Here is a 20,901-nt window from a genome sequence, read left to right as displayed (position 1 = left end):
AATATGCCTCAAGCCTGTAGTTCATTGCTATTCTGGTACTGTGTTATTGGCATCAGAGGTAGTTTCAGTACTGCTGCACCATAACATTGATTTAATATTCAGCTTGCTTTGACTGAGAGTTGTTAACCATTGGATTACAATTCACTTTACTCATAGCTAGCAGAAGAAAGAAGAAAAGAAGGACTGTTTCATAAAACACAAGGCTTTGTGTTTCATTGCCCTATTAAAGTTACTGTAATATAAAGTAATGGGAGCTCCCTAGGGATTGTATTATATTTTATTAAATTAGCATTCGCTTTCTTACAGCTACAAAGCGTGCAAAGGGTGGGACAGTGCCCATAGTGAAATCAGTTCACTCTGTCATTTATCCCATTTCCTTGACACATTGCTAGTAGGTTAATTTAAACACTTCACATTTGTGTAATACCTTTGTGAGTTAAATCTGTTGGCTGTCACACTACGTTGGTCTGACAGTACAACTGTTGTAATCTTTACTTTAAAGCAAATACAGTAAAACATTATTCTTGTTTAAGTATTCCTGTGTGGAGTGTTGCCTTCTTTGAATTGCTGACCAGGTGCAAGCAGAAGCTTAAGGTAAAGACAAAAGGTATATTGTATTATATATTGTGAGATTGTCTTTAAGTTTTACTGCACACTAGTATTACACCACAGCTGTGTCAAGGCGACTGAGTCAAATTTAAGGGGTGTATAGCAGAGTACAGGCCCAAATCAAATACCAGCAGCTCCTACAGGGGTAATTGCTACACATACGTTTAGTACCCATATTTTACAGCTCCCAGCCTCTATTCTAGCATGTCTGTATTATACTATATTTATCTGAAGCACAGCTCCCCGAGGATATTGCTTGTATGTCCTGACCAGTAGCTCACAGCCTCTCTTTGGAATCATTTTCCTTCATCAGGGTCAGAAAGGTCAGGGTATTTTGTCAGTTTCTTCAAAAAAGGTAAAAATGGTCATGCTTTGGCATCTTTGTCACTGCTGCACCCTGACATGGCTTAAATTTTTTTTTTTTTGAGAGCTTGCTTAAACAGCAGAAACCAGAAAACATTATTAAGTTACTGTTTGCCATGAGTTGCTTTTTGATGCTTCAAGTGGTTTAAACTATTAAACTCTAAAACAAAATGTAACATATTGCAGTTTACCATTCTTTACAAGTGGTGGCTGCATCCATTTCTTTTTTTTTCTTTTTTTTTTCGCCTGGTGATCATGCCAGTAACATAATTCCTGTCTTAAAGTGGCTCCACTTCACTGGAGGACCAACAGAGACACCTTTGGACAGTTGCATTGTCAGTCTGGGATGGGAGTAGTGTTAGATGTACTAGTATATTGCTAGCAGTTACAGTAATTGTTTTTTTCCCCCTTTGGAAAAGGGGTTTTAAATAAACAAATAAAAGTTGAGCATTGTAAGCAACCCTGTCAGTGTTAAAGGATAAGTTCACCTATTTTTAGGGTGGAACATGTAACATTTTCCCACTCCTGCAGCCTCTCCCTGATTACCCTTCTAATTGTGACAGTGGGCCAGGGATCTTCTCCCCACAACTGCTGTCACAATTTGAAAAGAATGCGGTCATGTGGGGCTTCCGCCCACAAGGCTGTATCATTCATTCACAGAGTTCTGTGAATAAATGAACTACAAGTACCGACAGCCTTTGTGTGCTCAATGTACTACCAGGGCACTGGTGAGCGCTCTAGGTAGTTCATTGATTCTTCCTGTCATTCAGTAACTTCCTGCCCATACAAGGTAAAAGCAGACAGCTACACAGACAATCTATTGATCACAGGTGTAATGCGTTACAGGCTCCTAAAAATAAAAAATAAACAAATGCACATTTTTACCTGCAAAAAATGTGTACTTATTATTTTTAATAGCAAGGGGAACTTTCCTTGATTTCTCTCAATACTCTAACAACCCTCTGCTGACCCGATTGGTCTGTTAAAGGAAAAAAAAAAATAAAAGACTTACTGGCAGGACCCACCAGTTGAAAATAAAGGAAAAAATGCTATGCATTAAGGTGAAAAACCTTCTCTCTCTGCTGCAGCTGCCCCCAGACCCCACCCCCCTTTTCGTTACTTGATCCCATCCAATCCAGTGATGTGCACAAGTGCAGTGGCTCCCGTTGCTGTGTCTCTCCTTATTGGACAAATTGATAGCAGCAGAAGCGATTGGCTCCCGCTGCTGTTAATCAAATCGGGTGACGCGGGAGCGGGGCTGAGTCCTGCTGTCTGTGTCAATGGACGCAGCAGTGGGACTCAGGAGAGAGTACGGATGGTGCCCCCAGGGAAAGTGACTTTCCATGGCGGCACCCGATGAAGGGGAGGGGCCTTGAGCACTGACGGGGGACCCCAGAAAAAAAGGATTAGGGTTGCTCTGTGCAAAACCACAAAGAAGGTAACTATAGGTAGGTTTAAAATTTTTATGAAAAAAACAAAAACAAAGCTTTAGAACCACTTTCAACAAAAGAAAATAATACAGCTACATGTTGTTGTTGGGTTTAATTTCACTTTAAGATAAATTACTAAAATGAAGAGAAACAATCCCTGTTTTTTTACCAACTTTCACCCCTTTACCCTGTGCATAGGAGAGCCTACAGACCTTCACTGGAAAGCGGCCTACATAGTTATTTCATTAATAAGCAATCAGCATAAAACTGTCAATCTAATTCTATCAGTGAATGTTTGACAGACACTGCACATGGGGCCTAAGGCAGCTAACGCATGGTCCTAAATTTGACCTTGGTTACATGGTACTATGCCAGCTTCTGATAAAGCGAAAAAGAGTATTTTACCAACCATTGATGGTAATAAATATATAATGCAAGACATTAAGTAAACAATACTAGTTTATTGTTAATACTATTCCAGAAGGAGAAGTAACAAGAAGGAGTGTACCCTTTTGACTTTGCAAAAGGAGCCTCTGTTGCCTTACTATTAACTGTGGCCATACACATTTCCATAAATGATTTATTTATTTTCTGATTGATCTCTTCAGATTGGAATATTCTAACGATATGACACACACAGAGAAGTGGATTTCAGTTGATATTTGGAAGATACTATCATAAGCTATCAACAGTATCTCTGTTTCTACTGTGCATAATTTGATTGATCAAAATACACTCAAATTTATGAGCAAAGCGTCTCAGTACTGATCTATGCAACACGATTGTTAGTTTTCACCCTGGCCAGTTGATGTAGTTTGATGTATCTTATCTTCATCAAGTCTAAATCGATTGGAAGGGAAGTCATTTGTTTGTTTGCCAATTTAAACATTTTGATTGAATTGAAAATCTACTGGTTAATAAAATCGAAGCATGTATGGGCACCATAAGAATCCTTTGTTTTTTTGTTTTTTTGGCCTGCTGAAGGAAAGTAGTTTGCAAGCTAGGTTTGTTGCATCGACATTCAGTTACGTTTCTATAATTGTTTAGTGTAATGATCTGTGAATAAATATGGAGGGAAGATCATAAGTACAAGTGGTAGAAACAACATTTCTCTGCAGGAATGCTGGGTTTACCTAATAGGGGGAGAAGATCCAAACTCCATTTGCGCAATGGAGCAAGGCCATTGTTTTGTAAGACTTCTGTCATTGTAGTACCAGGTGCTTTTGAAAATTTGGAGTAGGCACAGTTTGAAACTTGTTTGATAAAATTTTCAGGATGGGCAAGCAAGTGATTAGAAAGAGCAACAATCCATCTGACACATGTCTATGTATTCATTCACCTAGCTTGTCCCTATTTACTAAAGGGACAAGCAACTTATTATTCTGGGTCACGCAGTGTCCAATCCATGCCTAGCCATTGCCTCTGTGTTGCATCACAAATGTGGGAGATTTAATGTGATGAAAGACTGCATGGTGGTTCTATGTTTGCCCTGCCTGCTTGTGACTTACAAAGGTAAAGAATGCACTGCAGGAATTCTATTTCCTATCTGACCTGGGAATGTATTGGGATACTTGAAAAAAATGTTAACTCGGCAGCAATTCAAAGGGAATTGTGTACAGCTCCGCCTAGGCTGCAACCCCACAACACCTAACAGGATCTATTTCTATATTCCATTGTATGCCACTAATCACATCAGTCAGCAATTTCTTGCTGTTTCCTAAGCAGCTGTCAATTTTAATGGTGCTAAGTTGCTAGATGTTCACGCAACCTTCCTCTTACCCAGCATGGACTTGGGACCAGCCAAGACTGAGGCTAGATAAACTGCTGGTATACATTTGCACTGCGGTAGAAATCACAGATTGAACATACAAACTTATGAAGTGCTGTACTTACCACCTTAATACTACAATGTAAAGTGTAGCTAAACCCAGGAACAATGTAATATATAGCAGCCCACCATTCTTTAGATGAAGTAGCTGCATTTTTTTCTCAGGCTTTTTTTACATTATTGTCACCTAGTTTTCTTGTCAGTAACAAATTTCATATAATATGGTGACAACTCTCACTTAAAGTGGTTGTAAACTCTGTTACACTATTGTACCTACAGGTAAGCCTATAATAAGGCTTACCTGTAGGTACTGTAAATATCTCCTAAACTTAAACCGAAATCCCCTCCACTTACTGTCACGACAGAAGAGCAGTGCAATAAATTTATGGATTTTTTCCCTAAACTGCCTTCCTGAGGTGTCATTAGAAGAGGTGCAGAACATCATCATGAAGATGAAACCCTCTACCTTTCCCCTTGACCCTCTCCCAACCTCCCTGGTAAAAACTCACATCAATGTCCTAAGTCCCCTGATCACTGCTGTCATAAATGATTCCCTTCAAACTGGTCACGTTCCTTCTGTTCTGAAAAATGCCATCATTAGACCATTGCTCAAAAAACCCACTCTTGATCCCGAAGTTCTATCCAATTATAGGCCTATCTCCAATCTCCCTTTTATATCAAAAGTACTTGAGAAAGCCTTTGCCTTTCATCTTCAGGATCACCTTAAACACAATAACCTTTTTGAAAAATTCCAGTTAGGTTTCCGCTTTGCTCATAGTACAGAGACTGCTCTTGTCAGAGTTACAAATGATCTCCTTATATCATCTGATACTGGCTTCCCTTCCCTTCTTATTCTTTTGGATGTTTCGGCTGCATTCGATACGGTTGATCATGGCATTCTTTTAAACCGGCTCCATTGCACCATTGGACTCAATGACACAGCCCTCAGTTGGTTCAAATCATACCTCACAAACAGGACAGAATACATCTCCCTGGGCCACTCCAAATCAAATCTGCATACAGTTACCTGCGGTGTCCCCCAGGGGTCAGTTCTTGGCCTCATTCTTTTTTAATCTCTACCTTACTCCCCTTGGCCAAATCATTAGCCGCCACAAAATTTCATTTCACTGCTATGCCGATGACACACAGCTATATATAAATGCAACAGCTGAAACTCTATCTTCACAGTCATCCCTATTAGTACTCACCACCTGTCTGGAGGAGATAAAGGTATGGATGGAGCACAACTTTCTTCAACTAAATGGTTCCAAAACTGAAGTTATTAAAATTGGCACTCCTTACCAGACTAAATCATCATCCATAACCAGCGTTACCTTTTCTGGTTCTAATATCCCCCTTTCATCAACAGTTACAAATTTCGGTGTAAAAATGGACTCCCAACTCACTTTTGAAGCCCATATAAATCATCTATGTAAGATTTCTTTTTACCACCTTCGTAATATCTCTAAACTCCGTTCCATTCTTTCTTTCTCAGATGCTGAGAGGCTGGTTCATGCCTTTGTCTCCTCCAGACTGGATTACTGTAACGCACTTCTCATCGGGATTCCTAGAAAGAGTCTGCAGAGGCTTCAGCACATCCAAAACTCTGCAGCGAGGATCCTGATGGGAGTGCGGAAACATGAACACATTACCCCCATTCTTCACTCACTTCACTGGCTACCTGTCTCCGCTAGGATTGAGTACAAGGTTTCCGTTCTTACGTATCAACGTATACATGGACATGCTCCTTCTTATCTCAAAGAACTTCTTAAACCACAAAACACATCACGTTCCCTCCGCTCCGTGCACTCAAACCTTCTTCAAATATCTAGAACTAGACTTAGGACAATGGGAGATAGGGCTTTCTGTGCAGCTGCCCCGCGCTTGTGGAATGCCCTACCTGACACTTTGAGGGCTCCTCAATCCATTGACTGTTTTAAAAAAGGTCTTAAGACATTTCTTTTTAGCAAAGCTTTTTCCTCTTCTTAGATGTTGGTTTCTTTGTATAAATTGCTCATTTTAACCTGTAGCGCTTTGAGATCTTTTGATGTAAAGCGCATTATAAATAAAATGTATTATTATTATTATTATTATTATTACTATATATGCTGCTGCCGACGTCATTGGTGCATGCGCACTGAAGAAACGGCCGGCTGGTGCCGTTTTTTCAGAGCCCGTGCCGTGACCGGCGTCATCGCGGCTCCGGCCAATCACAGAGCCAGCGCCGATTCAGTGCATTGCTCTAAGGTAAGTATTTTGTAATGAGCTAGTATGCAATGCATACTAGCTCATTATGTCTTGCAGGTTTTTTTTTTTTTTCTCTGAGGTTTAAAACCTCTTTAAAGTGGTTGTAAAGGCACAAGGTTTTTTACCTTCATGTATTCTATGCATGAAGGTAAAAAACCTTCTGCGTCCAGCAGCCTTCCCTCCAGCCCCCCCAATACTCACCCGAGCCCTCTCGATCCAGCGATGTCCACGAGAGCCTTGCCTCTCTGGGGACTTGCACTCCTGATTGGCTTTTGGCAGCAGCGGGAGATATTGATGGGGCCGAGCCGCAGTTCCATGTGTAAATGGACATACAGAGCCACGGGAGCATGCCTACTTGGGTGCCCCAGAGCAAGCTGCTTGCTGTGGGGTCACCCGGCAGGAGGGAGGAGCGCTGGAATGGGACCCGAGAAGAGGAGGATCTGGGCTGCTCTGTGTAAAACAATTGCACAGAGCAGGTAAGTATAACATGTTTGTGTTTTTGTTTTTTAAACCAGGGCTTTAATATTGCTTTAATATACTGTATCTATGGAGGAGCAGCATTGTCACACAAAGATAAGACTACAGAACACCCCCACCCATTTATTTTCTCTGTATCATAGGGGGAGGTGTTCTATAGTTCACAGAGAGATCTGGGAATAATGCTAGCTGATAACATTCAGCAGACAGAGATCACTCTTCTCAGATCACTGAATTTCTGGAAGGATCAACAGGTAATTTTTAGCACGTATTAAACATAACAAAACTCTTTAAATGGTATATTTCACAGACCAAAAGGCAACAAATGCATTTGTTTTTGCAATTTTTTATACACTTTACGAGTGGTAACAACTGTGTTATACAATTACTGCACTGAAAATTATACAGAGAGGTAAAATGGAAAGGTCTAAAAACCTAAAAGCACCATTTGCTACACCCACTTAGCTTAACATGAATACATGTGCATAACTAGATCTGCGTTATTCTCTGATAGTGATTTCTTGATGAACAATTTGAAATGGCCTTTTCCTTAGAAGCAATATATTTTCATTTTATAAAAGTGTTTAATTAGTTTTAGGAAGAAATGAGCTTGCTGTGATAAGAGGTTTATCATAGGCCCAGATGAGTAATTGTTTGGGAATAATTGCATTGTTAGTGTGCTCTGAGTAGAGGAATGAAAGTGTTCATTGATTTTAAGGAGCAAAGCACTATCATAACCACAAACTTCTTCATTTATTCTGGGCTCAATAGCAAGTACAGAGTTTATTAGGAGGATATTTTATAGATCATTCTAGCAACTGGATAATTGTGTAATGTTAACAGATTAAAGCAGATAAAGAGATGTTTGCATCCAGCAAAACTGGCATATGCATATGCCCTTAGCAGCTGGAGGATAAGTGATGGGCTACCTTTGTAACTAAATTAGTGGCTTACTGACCAACAGTATTCAAATGAAATGCCAAATTGATCCTAAAATGCAGCCTCAGTATTTAACTCATTCTTAACCAGGGATTATTGATGCCTAGATGCCCAGAGCAAATTCAGCATAACTCGACTTTTATTCAATTACTAATTTGAATATCACACAGTATATATGAATTTGTTTATTACCAGGTGTGTTTACATTGTTTTACCTTTGTTTCCTTTTTGAGGTACAAAGGTTAGGGGATTTCATTTCACACACTTTTTTAAAGCACCATAAAGAACGATAATTTAACAATTTAGACACAAGAGAGACTACGATGGATGGTGTGATTTATTTTGCACTTTCATTTATTTAATGGACATACAGTATATTGATAAAAATTACATTTTATTTTGTGTTGAATAATAACATTGGGATATTTTGTGTTATTTGTGGCATTGATTAGTTTAATTGTTTATTTATTTAGTTAATTTGCATTATGTATCACAATGTATCGCACTAAAATGTCTTATTAATATAGCGAGGCCCAAAGCTGTCAGTGTGCCAGGGCCTGGACTTGAACCCAGAATCTCTGCTGTATCTGACAATGACTCTTTACGCTGAGCTATCTAAGATGCTGGACAGTACCCTCTCTGATCCATTGGACAACCCTGCCTTGTGCCTTCACTTCTGCTGAACCTTGAACTCCTTGTTCTTCCCATGAACTTCCTGATTTAAGCCATGTCTCTGCACTTCCTGTTTGCCAGATTATTGTGCTCTCTTCAGCCAGTATCTCACTCTTGTCTTGTTTCCTGCTGATTTCCATATTTTGCTGCCATTCAATATCGCCCCCTGGCTTGTTCTTCGACTACGCTTCTACCTGATCCCAACCTGCAACTACTCGTTACTGACCTTTGGCTTGTTTACTGACTATTCTTCCTTTTGATCCTTACCTGCTTATCCACTACTGGACACTAGCTTGTTCACCCACTGGTGGGGCAATCATGAGGACTGTGACTTGGTACTAACATGCAGAAAAATCCATCTCCATCATCAGGAGCTCTGGTGAACATGAGTTAGTACTCCGCACCTTAGGTGAGCCTCCGTCATGCGCCAGGGTGTACCTATCTTGCTGGTCAGTGGTAGTCCCGCTACTGCTATAGCAACTGGTTTTTGAGCCTGACCCCTAATCCTGATACAGTGGCAGCTGAGATTAAGACGCTAACAGCCATGCAAAATGATGATGGCTCCCAAAGAGGCATAAATAATATATCCCCAACATATGGCATCCAGCTGGGGAATGCTAATAAACTGAACGCGGGTGGGAAGGGTTAAGAAAAACTTTACTGCACCCTTGTATTACAATTTACGAAGCCAAGTGGTTATTATTAATATGTTATAGTACCACTGTTGACCAACTAGAGTACCACAAATTACACAGTAGAAGGAAAGGTTAAACTTTAAACTCCCTCCCCATTTTTTGATGCTGTCACATGACAGCAAAGCTCCAGCTTGTTTGTGTGAAGGTGGAGGGACGACAATGTTCCTGAATTCCAAAAAGCAGTGACATCACCTACAAGTGCCCAGTGCTTAAGGCCTAGTTCACAGGGAGAGACTACACTCCCATTAGTCACAGGAAGAGTTGTACCTGGAGCTTTGCAGTCACATGAACGCATAAAAAAAATCATTATGCGGAGCACCAGGGAAAACTGCAGAGGCAACATTTAAAAAACTTTTAAAAGTTGCTTTATAGTTTAGATTTTTTACTTTATGTCTTTTATATTGCCTTGTGTAGCTGTTTTTTGTTTTATTATGGATATTAATTTAAGCTGAGCAGTATACAGGAGTCCATAGCAGTCAGGAGATACCCTCTGGCATGTCAGCTACTCCTTGCTGTTTTTAAAGATTTCAGATTACCAGTCTAGATCTTACTGTGCTTACCTGTTGGGTGATCAGCCATGGTATAATATCCATAACTAATCTGCAGATATCTTAAAAAGGAGTTCCGCCCGTCCCTTTACAAATTAAAAGTCAGCAGCTACACATACTGTAGCTGCTGAATTTTAACATTAGGACACTTACCTGTTCTGGAGTCCAGCGATATCGGCACTGCAGCTGATGTTTACATCGGCTGGTCGGGTACTTCCGCCACTTTTGCTGGTAAGGGTCCCTACTGCGCAATCGCGAAGCATGCTGCACTCTCTCTCTAGCCCAGCAAAAAAGGGAGGGAGGAGGGGGGTCGAGCTGCTGACGTATTTTGCCGCAGCCCGGTCTCCCAGAAGTGGGGAAGGGGACCTGTCAAAAACAGGTCTCCGGTCCCCCCTCCCCCCCTCCCCTCTGAAAGGTGCCAAATGTGGCACCCAGAGGGGGGAAGGAGACGAATAATTCAAGAGACATTTTTTTCTCTGTTCTTCTCTCTTCCCTACATTATTAATCTACAAACTTCTTTTCTGTCTTTTACCCCATCCTTCTTAATGTCTCTCAATACCCCTGCCACTCCACACTGATTTTCCTTTCCTGTCTTTGAATCTCCTCTGCCTTGTTCTTATTTTATTCCTACATGTTTCTCTTCTTTGATTCTTATAAGCTAGGGTTGTGGGAAAGAGGCCCCTGGCAAGGTAATCCCTATGAGGTCACGTGGCCTGCTATAGATTTTCTGCATGGTTTAACAGCTTCGTAAATGTTCTACTTTAAGCATTATTGACCACTTCAGGTGGTAGCAGCCCTCCTGTGTGGGATCACATATATATACATGATTCTGCACTTCCGTCTACAGGGGGCATGCACACTCCATCGGTGGGCCGCTTCTATTGTGATTAATCACAGCAGAAGCCAATCTGTGGGTGCGGGGCACTGGATGTGCACTGGCACCCACCAATCATTGGTAAGACACAAAAAAGGGAGATCTGCCTATGTAAACCAGGCAGATCTCCGTTCTGACAGAGGGGAAGGGATTCATTTTTGTGTCCCTGCAAGGCAGGAATAACATCCATCTCTTCCCCTAGTAAAAGGAGCACATACAGTACACAAAAACACTGGCTAGGCACACAGTCAACCCTTTGATCGCCCTAGATGTTTAACCCTTTCCCAGCCAGTGTCATTAGTACAATGCATATTTTTAGCACCGTCAATGTATTAATGCCACTGGTTCCCGAAAAGTGTCAGTTAGTGTCCGATTGTCCTCCACAATATTGTAGCCCCGCTATAAGTCGCTGATCGCTGCCATTGCTAGTATAAAAAAGGAATAAAAATTCTATAAATATATATCATAGCTTGTGGACACTATGACGTTCGCGTAAGCCAATCAATTTACACTTATTGGGATTTTTTTTACCAAATGTAGCAGAATACATATTGGCCTACATTTATGAAGATTAGATGTTTTACATTTTTTTTTTTGTTGGATATGTTTTATAGCAGAAAGTAAAAATTATAGTTTTTTTAGAAATCGTCAGTCTTTTTTTTTTATAGCGCAAAAAATAAAAAATGCAGTAGTGATCAAATACCACCAAAAGAAAGCTCTATTGTGGGAAAAAAAGGACATACATTTTATTTGGGTATTACTGATTTTTATCATTCGGTTCTCATTAACTTCAGTAGGGTTTTGATTTGGCATGCAAACTACAGTATTGTTTGCCTAATCCAACTTAAACTGAATCCAGGTATATTCAGCACAGTCCTACCTCATGGAGGGAAAGGAGCTGAAGGTTTCATTTTACAGTCATATTAAGCATGCCAATACATTTCACTTATTGATGGTGAGGCCAAGGGAACGAAGTTGCTTGGTTTTCAAGTAAAAGATTATCTGTCATGTAAGGTGGCAAGGAAGCAAAATTAAACATACTTATATCTCTACTGAAATGAAAAAAGTAAGGGAAAAAGTATCTACTACTTTATCACCACAGAAACATCCTACTTCTCTGTCTGCTCAATTTTTAATACTATTTTCCATAAGCATTCAAAACTCCAAATCAGATTATCTTCATGTATGTACACAAATGAAGGGGTACCGCACCCAAAAGTAAAAGCTAATGTATACATTTATTAATCCATCTTGTGCAAAAGGCAAGATGATCCAAACCTCGGGCTCTCCAATGTTTTTCAGCAGCAATGAGCTTTATGGTAGAAATGTGTTAGAGGTCAAAGATTCAGGTGATCTTGCTTTTTACACCAGCTAGATTAAGACAATTATACAACAGCCTTTACTCGGGAGTGTGGCATCCTCTTCTTTTTTTCTATGTTTTCCTGCTGAGCAGAAGACAGACAACTTTGAGAGTCAGCACTTGCAGCTGGGAGTGTACAGGCATATTTTCTGCAGGGGAGCAGAGGACTGTTTGTTTTTTTGGTGTATTGATAGATTAATATCTAAACTTTATATTAAGTTAATTTCTTAGATTGCACTATAGTCAAGAATTGTATTTACAGAGCAAATAGTCTTACATACTACAGAGAATTTTTTTTACAGTAGCTGTTCTGACCATTCTGGTACTACAAGACCTGAGATTGTTATTTCTGTAAGGGAATAGCCAACAGCTCATTCAGGAATTGCAGGAAATTCAAGTTGGGGGGAATTGGATCCTAGCAACTATAGACGTTAATTCACTGTACACCAGCATTGTACAAAAAGACGGGCTGGCTGGAGTAGAGAAGGCGCTGCATGAAAAAACAGGGATGAAGCAGCAGCAGATTAACTACATCCTGGAGGGGCTGAAGATGGCCATGGAATGTAACTACTTTTGGTACAGTAACAACTACTATGTACAAACTAAAGGTGTAGCCATGGGGGCACGTTATGCCCCCAGTGTAGCGAACCTCTTTTTGGATATGTGGGAGGAGGAGCACATTTACAACCAGAAAATCCCCCAAATCAAGCTGTACAGGCGCTACATTGATGACTTGATCATCCTATGGGACGGAACACCGGATACATTTGAGGAATTCCTTCGACAACTGAATAATAACAAATATGGAATCACCTTTACAGGAAAGTGGAACCTTGAGAAGATTAAGTACTTTGATTTAGAAATCTTCAAGACAGGTACATCTCTGTGCACCCGCACCTTTTTTAAAGAAACGGACCGCAATGGGTATATACCCAATTCCAGCTGCCACCACCCGAGGTGGAAGGGAAATATCCCAAAGGGCCAACTAATGCGGCTCCGCAGGAATTGTGACTTAATCGCGGATTTTGATAAACAAGCAGATGTGCTTATCCAGAGGTTCCAAGAAAAAGGATATGCAGCCAACACCCTAGCAAAGCTGAAATCGGATATCATGAAGATAGACAGAAAGACCCTGTTCAAAAGCACGAGGAAGAGAAAAAACGAACAAGGAGAGATCCTGTTCATCACAGGGTATAATAATCAATACAAGGATGTTGAACGGATTATCCACAGGTATTGGCCTATCCTACAAGAGGATAGAGTTCTATCAAAAATTCTCCCTAAAAAACCTAAATTTGTCTATAGGAGAGCACCCAACCTCCGTAATTTCTTAGTACATAATGCTGTAGATCCCCCGAAGCAAGTAAAAATCAGTACAGGCCTAAAAGGGTTCTATAAATGCCGTAGGTGCTTAGCATGTAGGGTCAGCAAACCACAACCCAGGAAGAGAGAAACATTCAAATCTACAGTTGACCACAAACAATACAAAATTAGAAAATTAATCACATGCCAGAGTACTTACGTTACGTACATTATAGAATGTCCCTGTCACCTCCAGTACGTGGGCAGAACCACCCGCCCCCTGGCAGTCAGAATTAGGGAACATATTAATAATATAAAGAAGGGGTTCCCTAAACACCACCTGTCTAGACATTTTGATGAGGTACATCAGAGAGACCCCACAGGGCTTGTGTTTTATGGTATAGATCATGTGGAAGATCATTGGAGAGGAAACAATAAACTCACTCTGATCTCCCAAAATGAAACTGAATGGATCTACCGCTTACAATCCCTGGCCCCGAGGGGGTTAAATCTGGATATAGATTTGAACTGTTTCATAGCTAACCCCTAGCTATGGACCTGTCTAATCATTATTACCATATGAAAAGCCCTTTGGGAGGGGGGGGGATCAACTAATACTGATCCTAGTAATGGCACTGCTTAGGTGCCCCATCATGCCCCCCCTTTTCCATGTAGGGTATACCATATGACTTTTTATGTGGGGCTTTTTTCCTATACCATACAGCCTAGGGGTACACAGGCCCTCAAGGTATCTTTTTTGACATGGGTACCTATGGTCAGGGGTATACATGTGGAGCCCCCATATGTGGTATTGACCCTGAGAGGGGACATGAGGGGTGTACACACACTTGAGGGGCTACTGACGGTTGTTTTGCCAGAATACAGAACATCATTATACATGTGTATGTATATTATCCCATTATACATATGAATATAGGGGTCCACTATGTGTAATATTGCTTCTTTTTAAAAATCTTTTTTATATGTTTTATAAATCTTTTTTATGTTTATATATATATATATATATATATATATATATATATATATATATATATATATATATATATATATATATATATATATATATATATATATGACTTTTTTATTAATTAATTTTTAATTATCTTTTATTTATTGATTCAAATTACTATATTTTTTATATATGTACATGTTCTGGTCCTACTATGCTGATACCAATTCCTTAATCCGGCCTATGCAGGAAAAATGGATGAATATAACCCCATAGGGGGCTATAAGCGGGAGTCAAGAACACTCTCTAATCCAGGATTTTGATATCTCATTAGCATGGACATCCCATAAGGCTAGGGGGTATCATGATATTAACATTATGGGTAGAACAGCAATACATTGAGCTACCACTAGGCTCACCCACCGTATGGTTCATCCTATTCCCCCTCTTATCCCTGCATATAAAATAGCTTGGAGCAGGAGTTGGTATCGCTTAGTCATTTTGAGAGGTCAATTGAGCACTAATGTTATGTAGAACACTACTATCTATGCTGATAAGGATTACGCTGTTAAGTCTGCCTTTTTAATGACAAGCGGAGATATAAGTTCAGGCTCCCATATATGGTAATTGGATCTCCTCTCCGCCCTGCAATGATTTGTTTGGGAGGCGACATGAGATTATGAGTACACCCAGGGGAGGAGAGTGGGAGGAACACATACACTGCTTGTCTTTAAATAGCATAGGACGAGGTACGTTAGCTGCGCCTTTGATAACGTCAATGACGAAATGCGTAAGGCGGAGCTACGCACTGACGTCACACGCGGAAGTAGGAGAGTGTGGAACGCAGCTGAAGCGCACACCGCGCAGCTGATGGTTCTAGACGCCCTGCACTCTCCATACGAAACAGCTTACACGCTGTGTGACTAGTTTGCTCGGTTTTTAAACTTTTTATTCATTCATTTGGTTTATTTTTGTGCTGTTGTGATAAATAAACTATTTAAAACGTATCACACTATGGAGCCCTGTTTCTTCTATATGAGGATATACTGAAGGATACCTTACAGCTGGAGCGGTGAACCCTGAGGACCCATACACACCTTATTGCTGCCTACTACTACATGCCTACTACCCCTGTAGGGGTGCAGGGAGCTGGTAAGTGGGGATCTTTGAGTGGGAGCACCGCAAGTCACTGGATCTGATCAGCTGTGTTCACGAAAGTCACCTATCACAGATGTTTTTACTTCCTGTTTGGATTTTGATACACTATTTTTTACACTATTATATATATTTTTTTTCTCATCAATTTTTTTCTCATCAATTTTTTCCACTAAGTTGTTCAGCAACCTTTTCATTAATCTTTCACCAGTTTTATATTATCTAATGTGCAGTCCTGCACTATATGTCTAATGTTGGGACTATTTAAATTCACCTTTATGCTTATAAGCACATTTGGACACATTCGGGGATCTATATAATTTTGTACTGTGGTGTTTTATCTAATTTTATTTATTTACTTTATTTATGTTTGGATTGTCACCATTGATTTTTATAAACTGTCACCTAATTATTTATGTTGATTAGCCACAGGGTGTACACCTGCATGTAGGTATGAGACTGACCTGCTAGTACAGCCCACTCAGGTAACGCAGGACATCTAGATCCACTACCTAATGAAGGTAAAAGGGGTGAATTTACTATTATATTTTTTCTGATTCCTTTGAGGTTTATTAAATCAAGGTATCCTGATAAGGTAGCGCCATTCAACCCTAATTAATTTCTCTTTGTTATTTCTGTAACCTGTCATCTGTTATCTGTAAAGCGGTTCTAAAGACAGAAGTTTTTTTTATCTTAATGCATTCTACACATTAAGGTAAAAAAACCCTTCTGCATGCAGCTCCAGACCCCTCTAAATGCTTACCTGAGCCTAATCTCAATCCAGCGATGTGCACAAAAGCAGCGGTTCTCTCTCTCCTTATTGGACTGGGAGGCAGCAGTGGCAGCCATTGGCTCCTGTTGTCAATCACAGCCAGTGAGGAAAGAGAGGGGATGGGGCCAAGCCACGCTCTGTGTGTCAATGGACACACAGAGTCAGCTCCATAGCAAGCATGCACAGGCACCCCCATAGCATGCCACTTGCTAAGGGGGCACTCAGTGGGGGGAGGGTCCAGGAATACTGGTGGGAGGCACCCAAAAAGAGGAGGATCATGGCTGCTCTATGCAAAAGCATTGCACATAGCAGATAAACATGACATGTTTGTTATTTAAAAAAAAAATAAGAAGTACGTGTAGTGCCTTGTTTCATGTGGTTAGGTAGCTTCCCAAGTCTAGGTATGAATTTTGGACCTGCCTCCCTCCCCATGCAGCAAATCTGGAAGAAGACATCATAACATAATCCTGTCTCAGCTCAGAGCACTTTCCTGAGATAAGAGAGATGCAGAGAATGAAGGTGGTGTGTCAGCATCCTGTCTCTCTGCATTCCTCTTGCCGCAGCTTGTCTTAGGTTTTTTTGTAAATGTCTGGTCCTCTTTTGTGTGTTCCAAGTAGATTGACTAAGGCTGGGTTCACACCTCAGATGGATACAGCTCACAGCAGGGGTCCGGTGTGTGTGCCTGTTCTCCATTTCAGGGATGAATCAGGGTCCAATTTTTGCCTCAATTCGCCCCTGAATCGGAGCCAAAGACACAAAAGCCGCAACAGCCTCCATAGAGAGCCGGTCACAATCTCCCGTCATGCGAATTGGATTGGAACCTGCATTCAATTCGCATAGGTGTGAACCCAGCCTCAGAGAGAAAGCAAAAGAACAGGTTAGTAGTATTAGTAGTGCTGGGTGAACGGGGAACGATGCAAATCTATTGCTTTATCCTGCTTGGCCAAAGCACAGCTTTGTTTAAAAAGAGATTAGTAGCTCTGTTTGGTTTTAGTTTTAGCGCTAGTTGAATTTACTCTACCCAGTAACAAAGGTAGAATAAAATAAAGACAACATTAATTTATTTAAAAGCAAGTTGTGCCATCTGAGGAACTTTTCATTTTAGATGACTTACTCAGAACTCAGATATTCATTGTTAACTGTCTGTGGCAGTTTTGACATTTCATGTTAGTCTTTTCTTTTTGACTCTGCGTTTTATTAAAATTTTCTGTTCTCTATAGGCAAACACAATTCTCTGGGTTACTGGAGGGCAAAAGTCTTTGGAAATCAAAATATGCTTTCTATTCCAAAAGCAACAGCTGTCCATTATCTCTCTGCAGGTCAATGATTTAAGATTGCTATTTGTTACATGTCCTTGGCAAGCAGTTTTGTGATATTTTGGACAACTGAATTAATTACTGTTTGTCCTTTTATCAAAGTACCGTCAATATTTTTTTGATTTATCATTTGACTTCTGCTCAAACAATCCCCCATTTTATATTTGTTTCCTGTCTCTTCGGTCTTTGTGGCTGCAGACCAAATGTATTGGCTGACCGAAGTTTTAATGAATAAAAAAAGGTTATGGTATGTTACCAATTGTAATCATATAACAGTTGAAAATAAAGTGTCATCATTTATATATTAACTATTTTATATTCAGGAATCAGGATATAAACTTCCCAAATGTTCTTGTCAGGTGCCACTCTAAAGTTTTAATTGAGCTAGATAATACTTGATACATTTAAAAAGCTAAAAAAAAAAAAAATAAGTTTAAAATATATTCAGTCAGGACAGGACTGAAGAATTGTAGGTACAATTTATAGCAGAGAGGTGCCATTATCAATATATATATAATGACATTAACGGGTCCTTTTCTCTGGGTCTTACGCTAATAAACCATCAATTGTTAAATATATGTAAAACAGTAATACTAAATGTATACACAAAATATTGCAAAAGGTCAGTTGAAAGCTTTTTTTCATGCACAATATCTATGAAACCAAATAATGTGTGATTAAAATAATATTTGTAAATCCTTCTCTCTTTGTAAAATGTTTTCTTTTTTTTTTTTTTTTGGGGGGGGGGTGTTTTATGCACTGAATACTGTGTATTAAAAGGCTATGTTTTTACATAACTAGTTCACAAACAAAACCTGATTTGCTTAATCGGTTCCCGACCGGCTCACGCAGATATACTGCGCCAGAATGGCTCTCCTGGGTGAAATTCCATATGGGTACATCTTTCCCCTTTTTGGCCACCAGATGGCCACCAGAGGGCATGCGCACCCCTGCTGCACAGCGGGGGACCCGATGCGTGTGGGCGGTGGTCGGGTCCCCCAAAAGGGGATTTGTGTGTGTAAACACACAAATCGCTGTGCTGTCAGAGGAGAGGAGACATGTTGTTTGTTCCTAGTAAGTAGAAACAACGATATGTCTTCTCTTCTACTCCTATCCCCATACAGTTAGAACACGCTGAGGGAACACACATTTAACCCCTTGATCGCCCCCTAGTGTTAACCCCCACCCTGCCAGTGACATTTACACAGTAATCAGTGCATTTTTATAGCACTGAGATTGCTGTATGGTCCCAAAAATGTGTCAAAAGTGTCCAACTGTCCATCACAATGTCGCAATACCGCTAAAAATCGCAGATCACCATCATTACTAGTAAAAAAAATAAAAATGCCATTGAAATGCCATAAATAGTTCCCATAGTTTGTAGACATTATAACTTGTGTGCAAACCAATCAATATACGCTTATTGCAATTTTTTTACTAAAAATATGTACAAGAATATATATTGGCCTAAACTGATGAAGAAATTTGTTTTTAGCAAAAAAAAGCGCAAAAAATAAAAACTGCAGAGGTAAACAAATACCACCAAAAGAAAGGTCTATTTGTGGGAAAAAAAAGGATGCAAATTTTGTTTGGGTAAAGCATTGCATGACCGTGCAATTGTCAGTTAAAGCAACACAGTGCCAAATTGTAAAAAGTGCTCTGGTTAGGAAGGAGGTAAAATCTTCCAGGGCTGAAATAAATATTAAAATCAGTAAATATTAAACAAAGTATTAAGAGATGCAAATACATGTTTTGAGTTTAAATATACATTCAATACACCAACACACTTGCATTAAATCAATTTTTCTAAAGTGTAAACTTCTGGCTTACAATTGCAAAAATAATAAATATCACTCATGTTGGAAGCAATTCTCATTATAACGTGGATGTTTAAATGTCAGTTTCACCCAGTACTAAAAGTGCAGTGATTATTTCTAAAAAGCATCACCAGCAATCACAAATCTTTTCTATCTAGACTAGAAATATAAAAAATTATTATTCTGTTAGAAAGCCAAATGATAGCTATATACTGTATCATAATTAAAAGATAAATACCTTAATGTACATTACCTGTGTAGGTTTTCATTCCCATGTGTACGGTTTGGTGCTCTACAATCATTGTTAAATTCTGGTACGAATCCAAAGTCTTTGTATAGCGCCTCTGCCCCTTTTGCAATGATTGCAACTCCATTTTGTACACTACGGTGTACGTCATCTTTCCATCCAGAAGATAAAACTGTGAACAGACCCACAGGTAAATGCTCGGGCATGTAATCTGTACCACCCAAGTTGGTTCCCACCATAAACCATATGTAACCAGGTCCAGTCAACCCAGCTTCTCGAGCAGCCTTGAAAACCCCATCTGCTTCATCCTTAGAACAGTACAGAAGACGCACTTGCACCGTTATCTCTCTCAGTTGCCTCTTGAGTTTGGCACCATTGGGATCATCAGTCAGATTAAGGGTCAGAATACCTCGATTTTCCCAGCCAATAAAACTGCTGTCAGTAAGCAGCTCAATGTAATCCACAAAGTCTTCATAGCCAGGAAATAGAGTAGTAATAACTGCAAATGCTGTCCAATCATATTCTTCCAACACCTCAAAGATGACTTGAAGTTGCTGCTCTGTGGAGGCTCCCAGCTGCAGAAAGGTTGAACCTTTTTCCTGTGATAAAAAAATAAATAAACAATACAATAGTTAAAAATGAATTCCAAGAAATGAACAATACAGCTGTCCTTGAAAAGTTACATGAGATTGGAACAATATATACACTTTATTTTGAGTTAAAAGTCAAATGGCAAAAATTATTAAATATACTGGAAATTCTGTAAAATTACAAAAAGGACGTTTAAAGTGCTACACCAAAATAACAGAAAGGGGATCATATAATAAGCTTTATTCTAACCTTAAAGTGGTTATAAACCCCATTCATGAAATTTGAGCTGGGCACATATATCTGTAATATTTTCTTATCGCTCTCCAAAGCACTAAGTTCCGTGGCTTTCTCCTGCTCCGTAGCTCTGGTATCAGCCTGATAACTACTGACAAGTTCTCTGACACAGGAGATAAAAGCAGCAGAAATTTGTGTCATGGGAGGTTGCTATAAATAGATTAGTAGACATCTTGACTTGTCAGAACAGAGCTCTGTACATTCCTTTCTTCCTTTGCCTATGTGGAGTGGGGGTGTTTGCATTTCCTCCAATCAGCTGTCTTGGCTGTATGCCAATAATCCACTCCCAGTGCTGAACAGGAAGAGAAAAATCTGTAACAGGATCTGCACTTTCTAAAGGATATATAAATTTGAAGACAGCAGATATACATGTAAAAGATATGTAGGGAGATTTG

General features: G+C 39.8%; 1 protein-coding gene across 2 annotated transcripts in view; it reads right to left on the bottom strand.

Annotated features, from left to right (window-relative positions):
* Positions 1-20,901, bottom strand: part of GRIN2D (glutamate ionotropic receptor NMDA type subunit 2D) — a 1,662,686-nt gene that overhangs the window by 912,468 nt on the left and 729,317 nt on the right. For both annotated transcript variants that reach the window (XM_073602755.1, XM_073602756.1), the window contains exon 5: positions 19,628-20,220. In XM_073602755.1, the coding sequence (XP_073458856.1) occupies positions 19,628-20,220 (593 nt within the window). The remainder of the gene's footprint in view (positions 1-19,627; positions 20,221-20,901) is intronic.

The sequence above is a fragment of the Aquarana catesbeiana genome, linkage group LG10, assembly GCF_042186555.1.
Source record: "Aquarana catesbeiana isolate 2022-GZ linkage group LG10, ASM4218655v1, whole genome shotgun sequence".
Classification (NCBI taxonomy): domain Eukaryota; kingdom Metazoa; phylum Chordata; class Amphibia; order Anura; family Ranidae; genus Aquarana; species Aquarana catesbeiana.
Note: the sequence above shows the minus strand (reverse complement) of the source record. Positions and strands in the feature narration are given on the sequence as shown.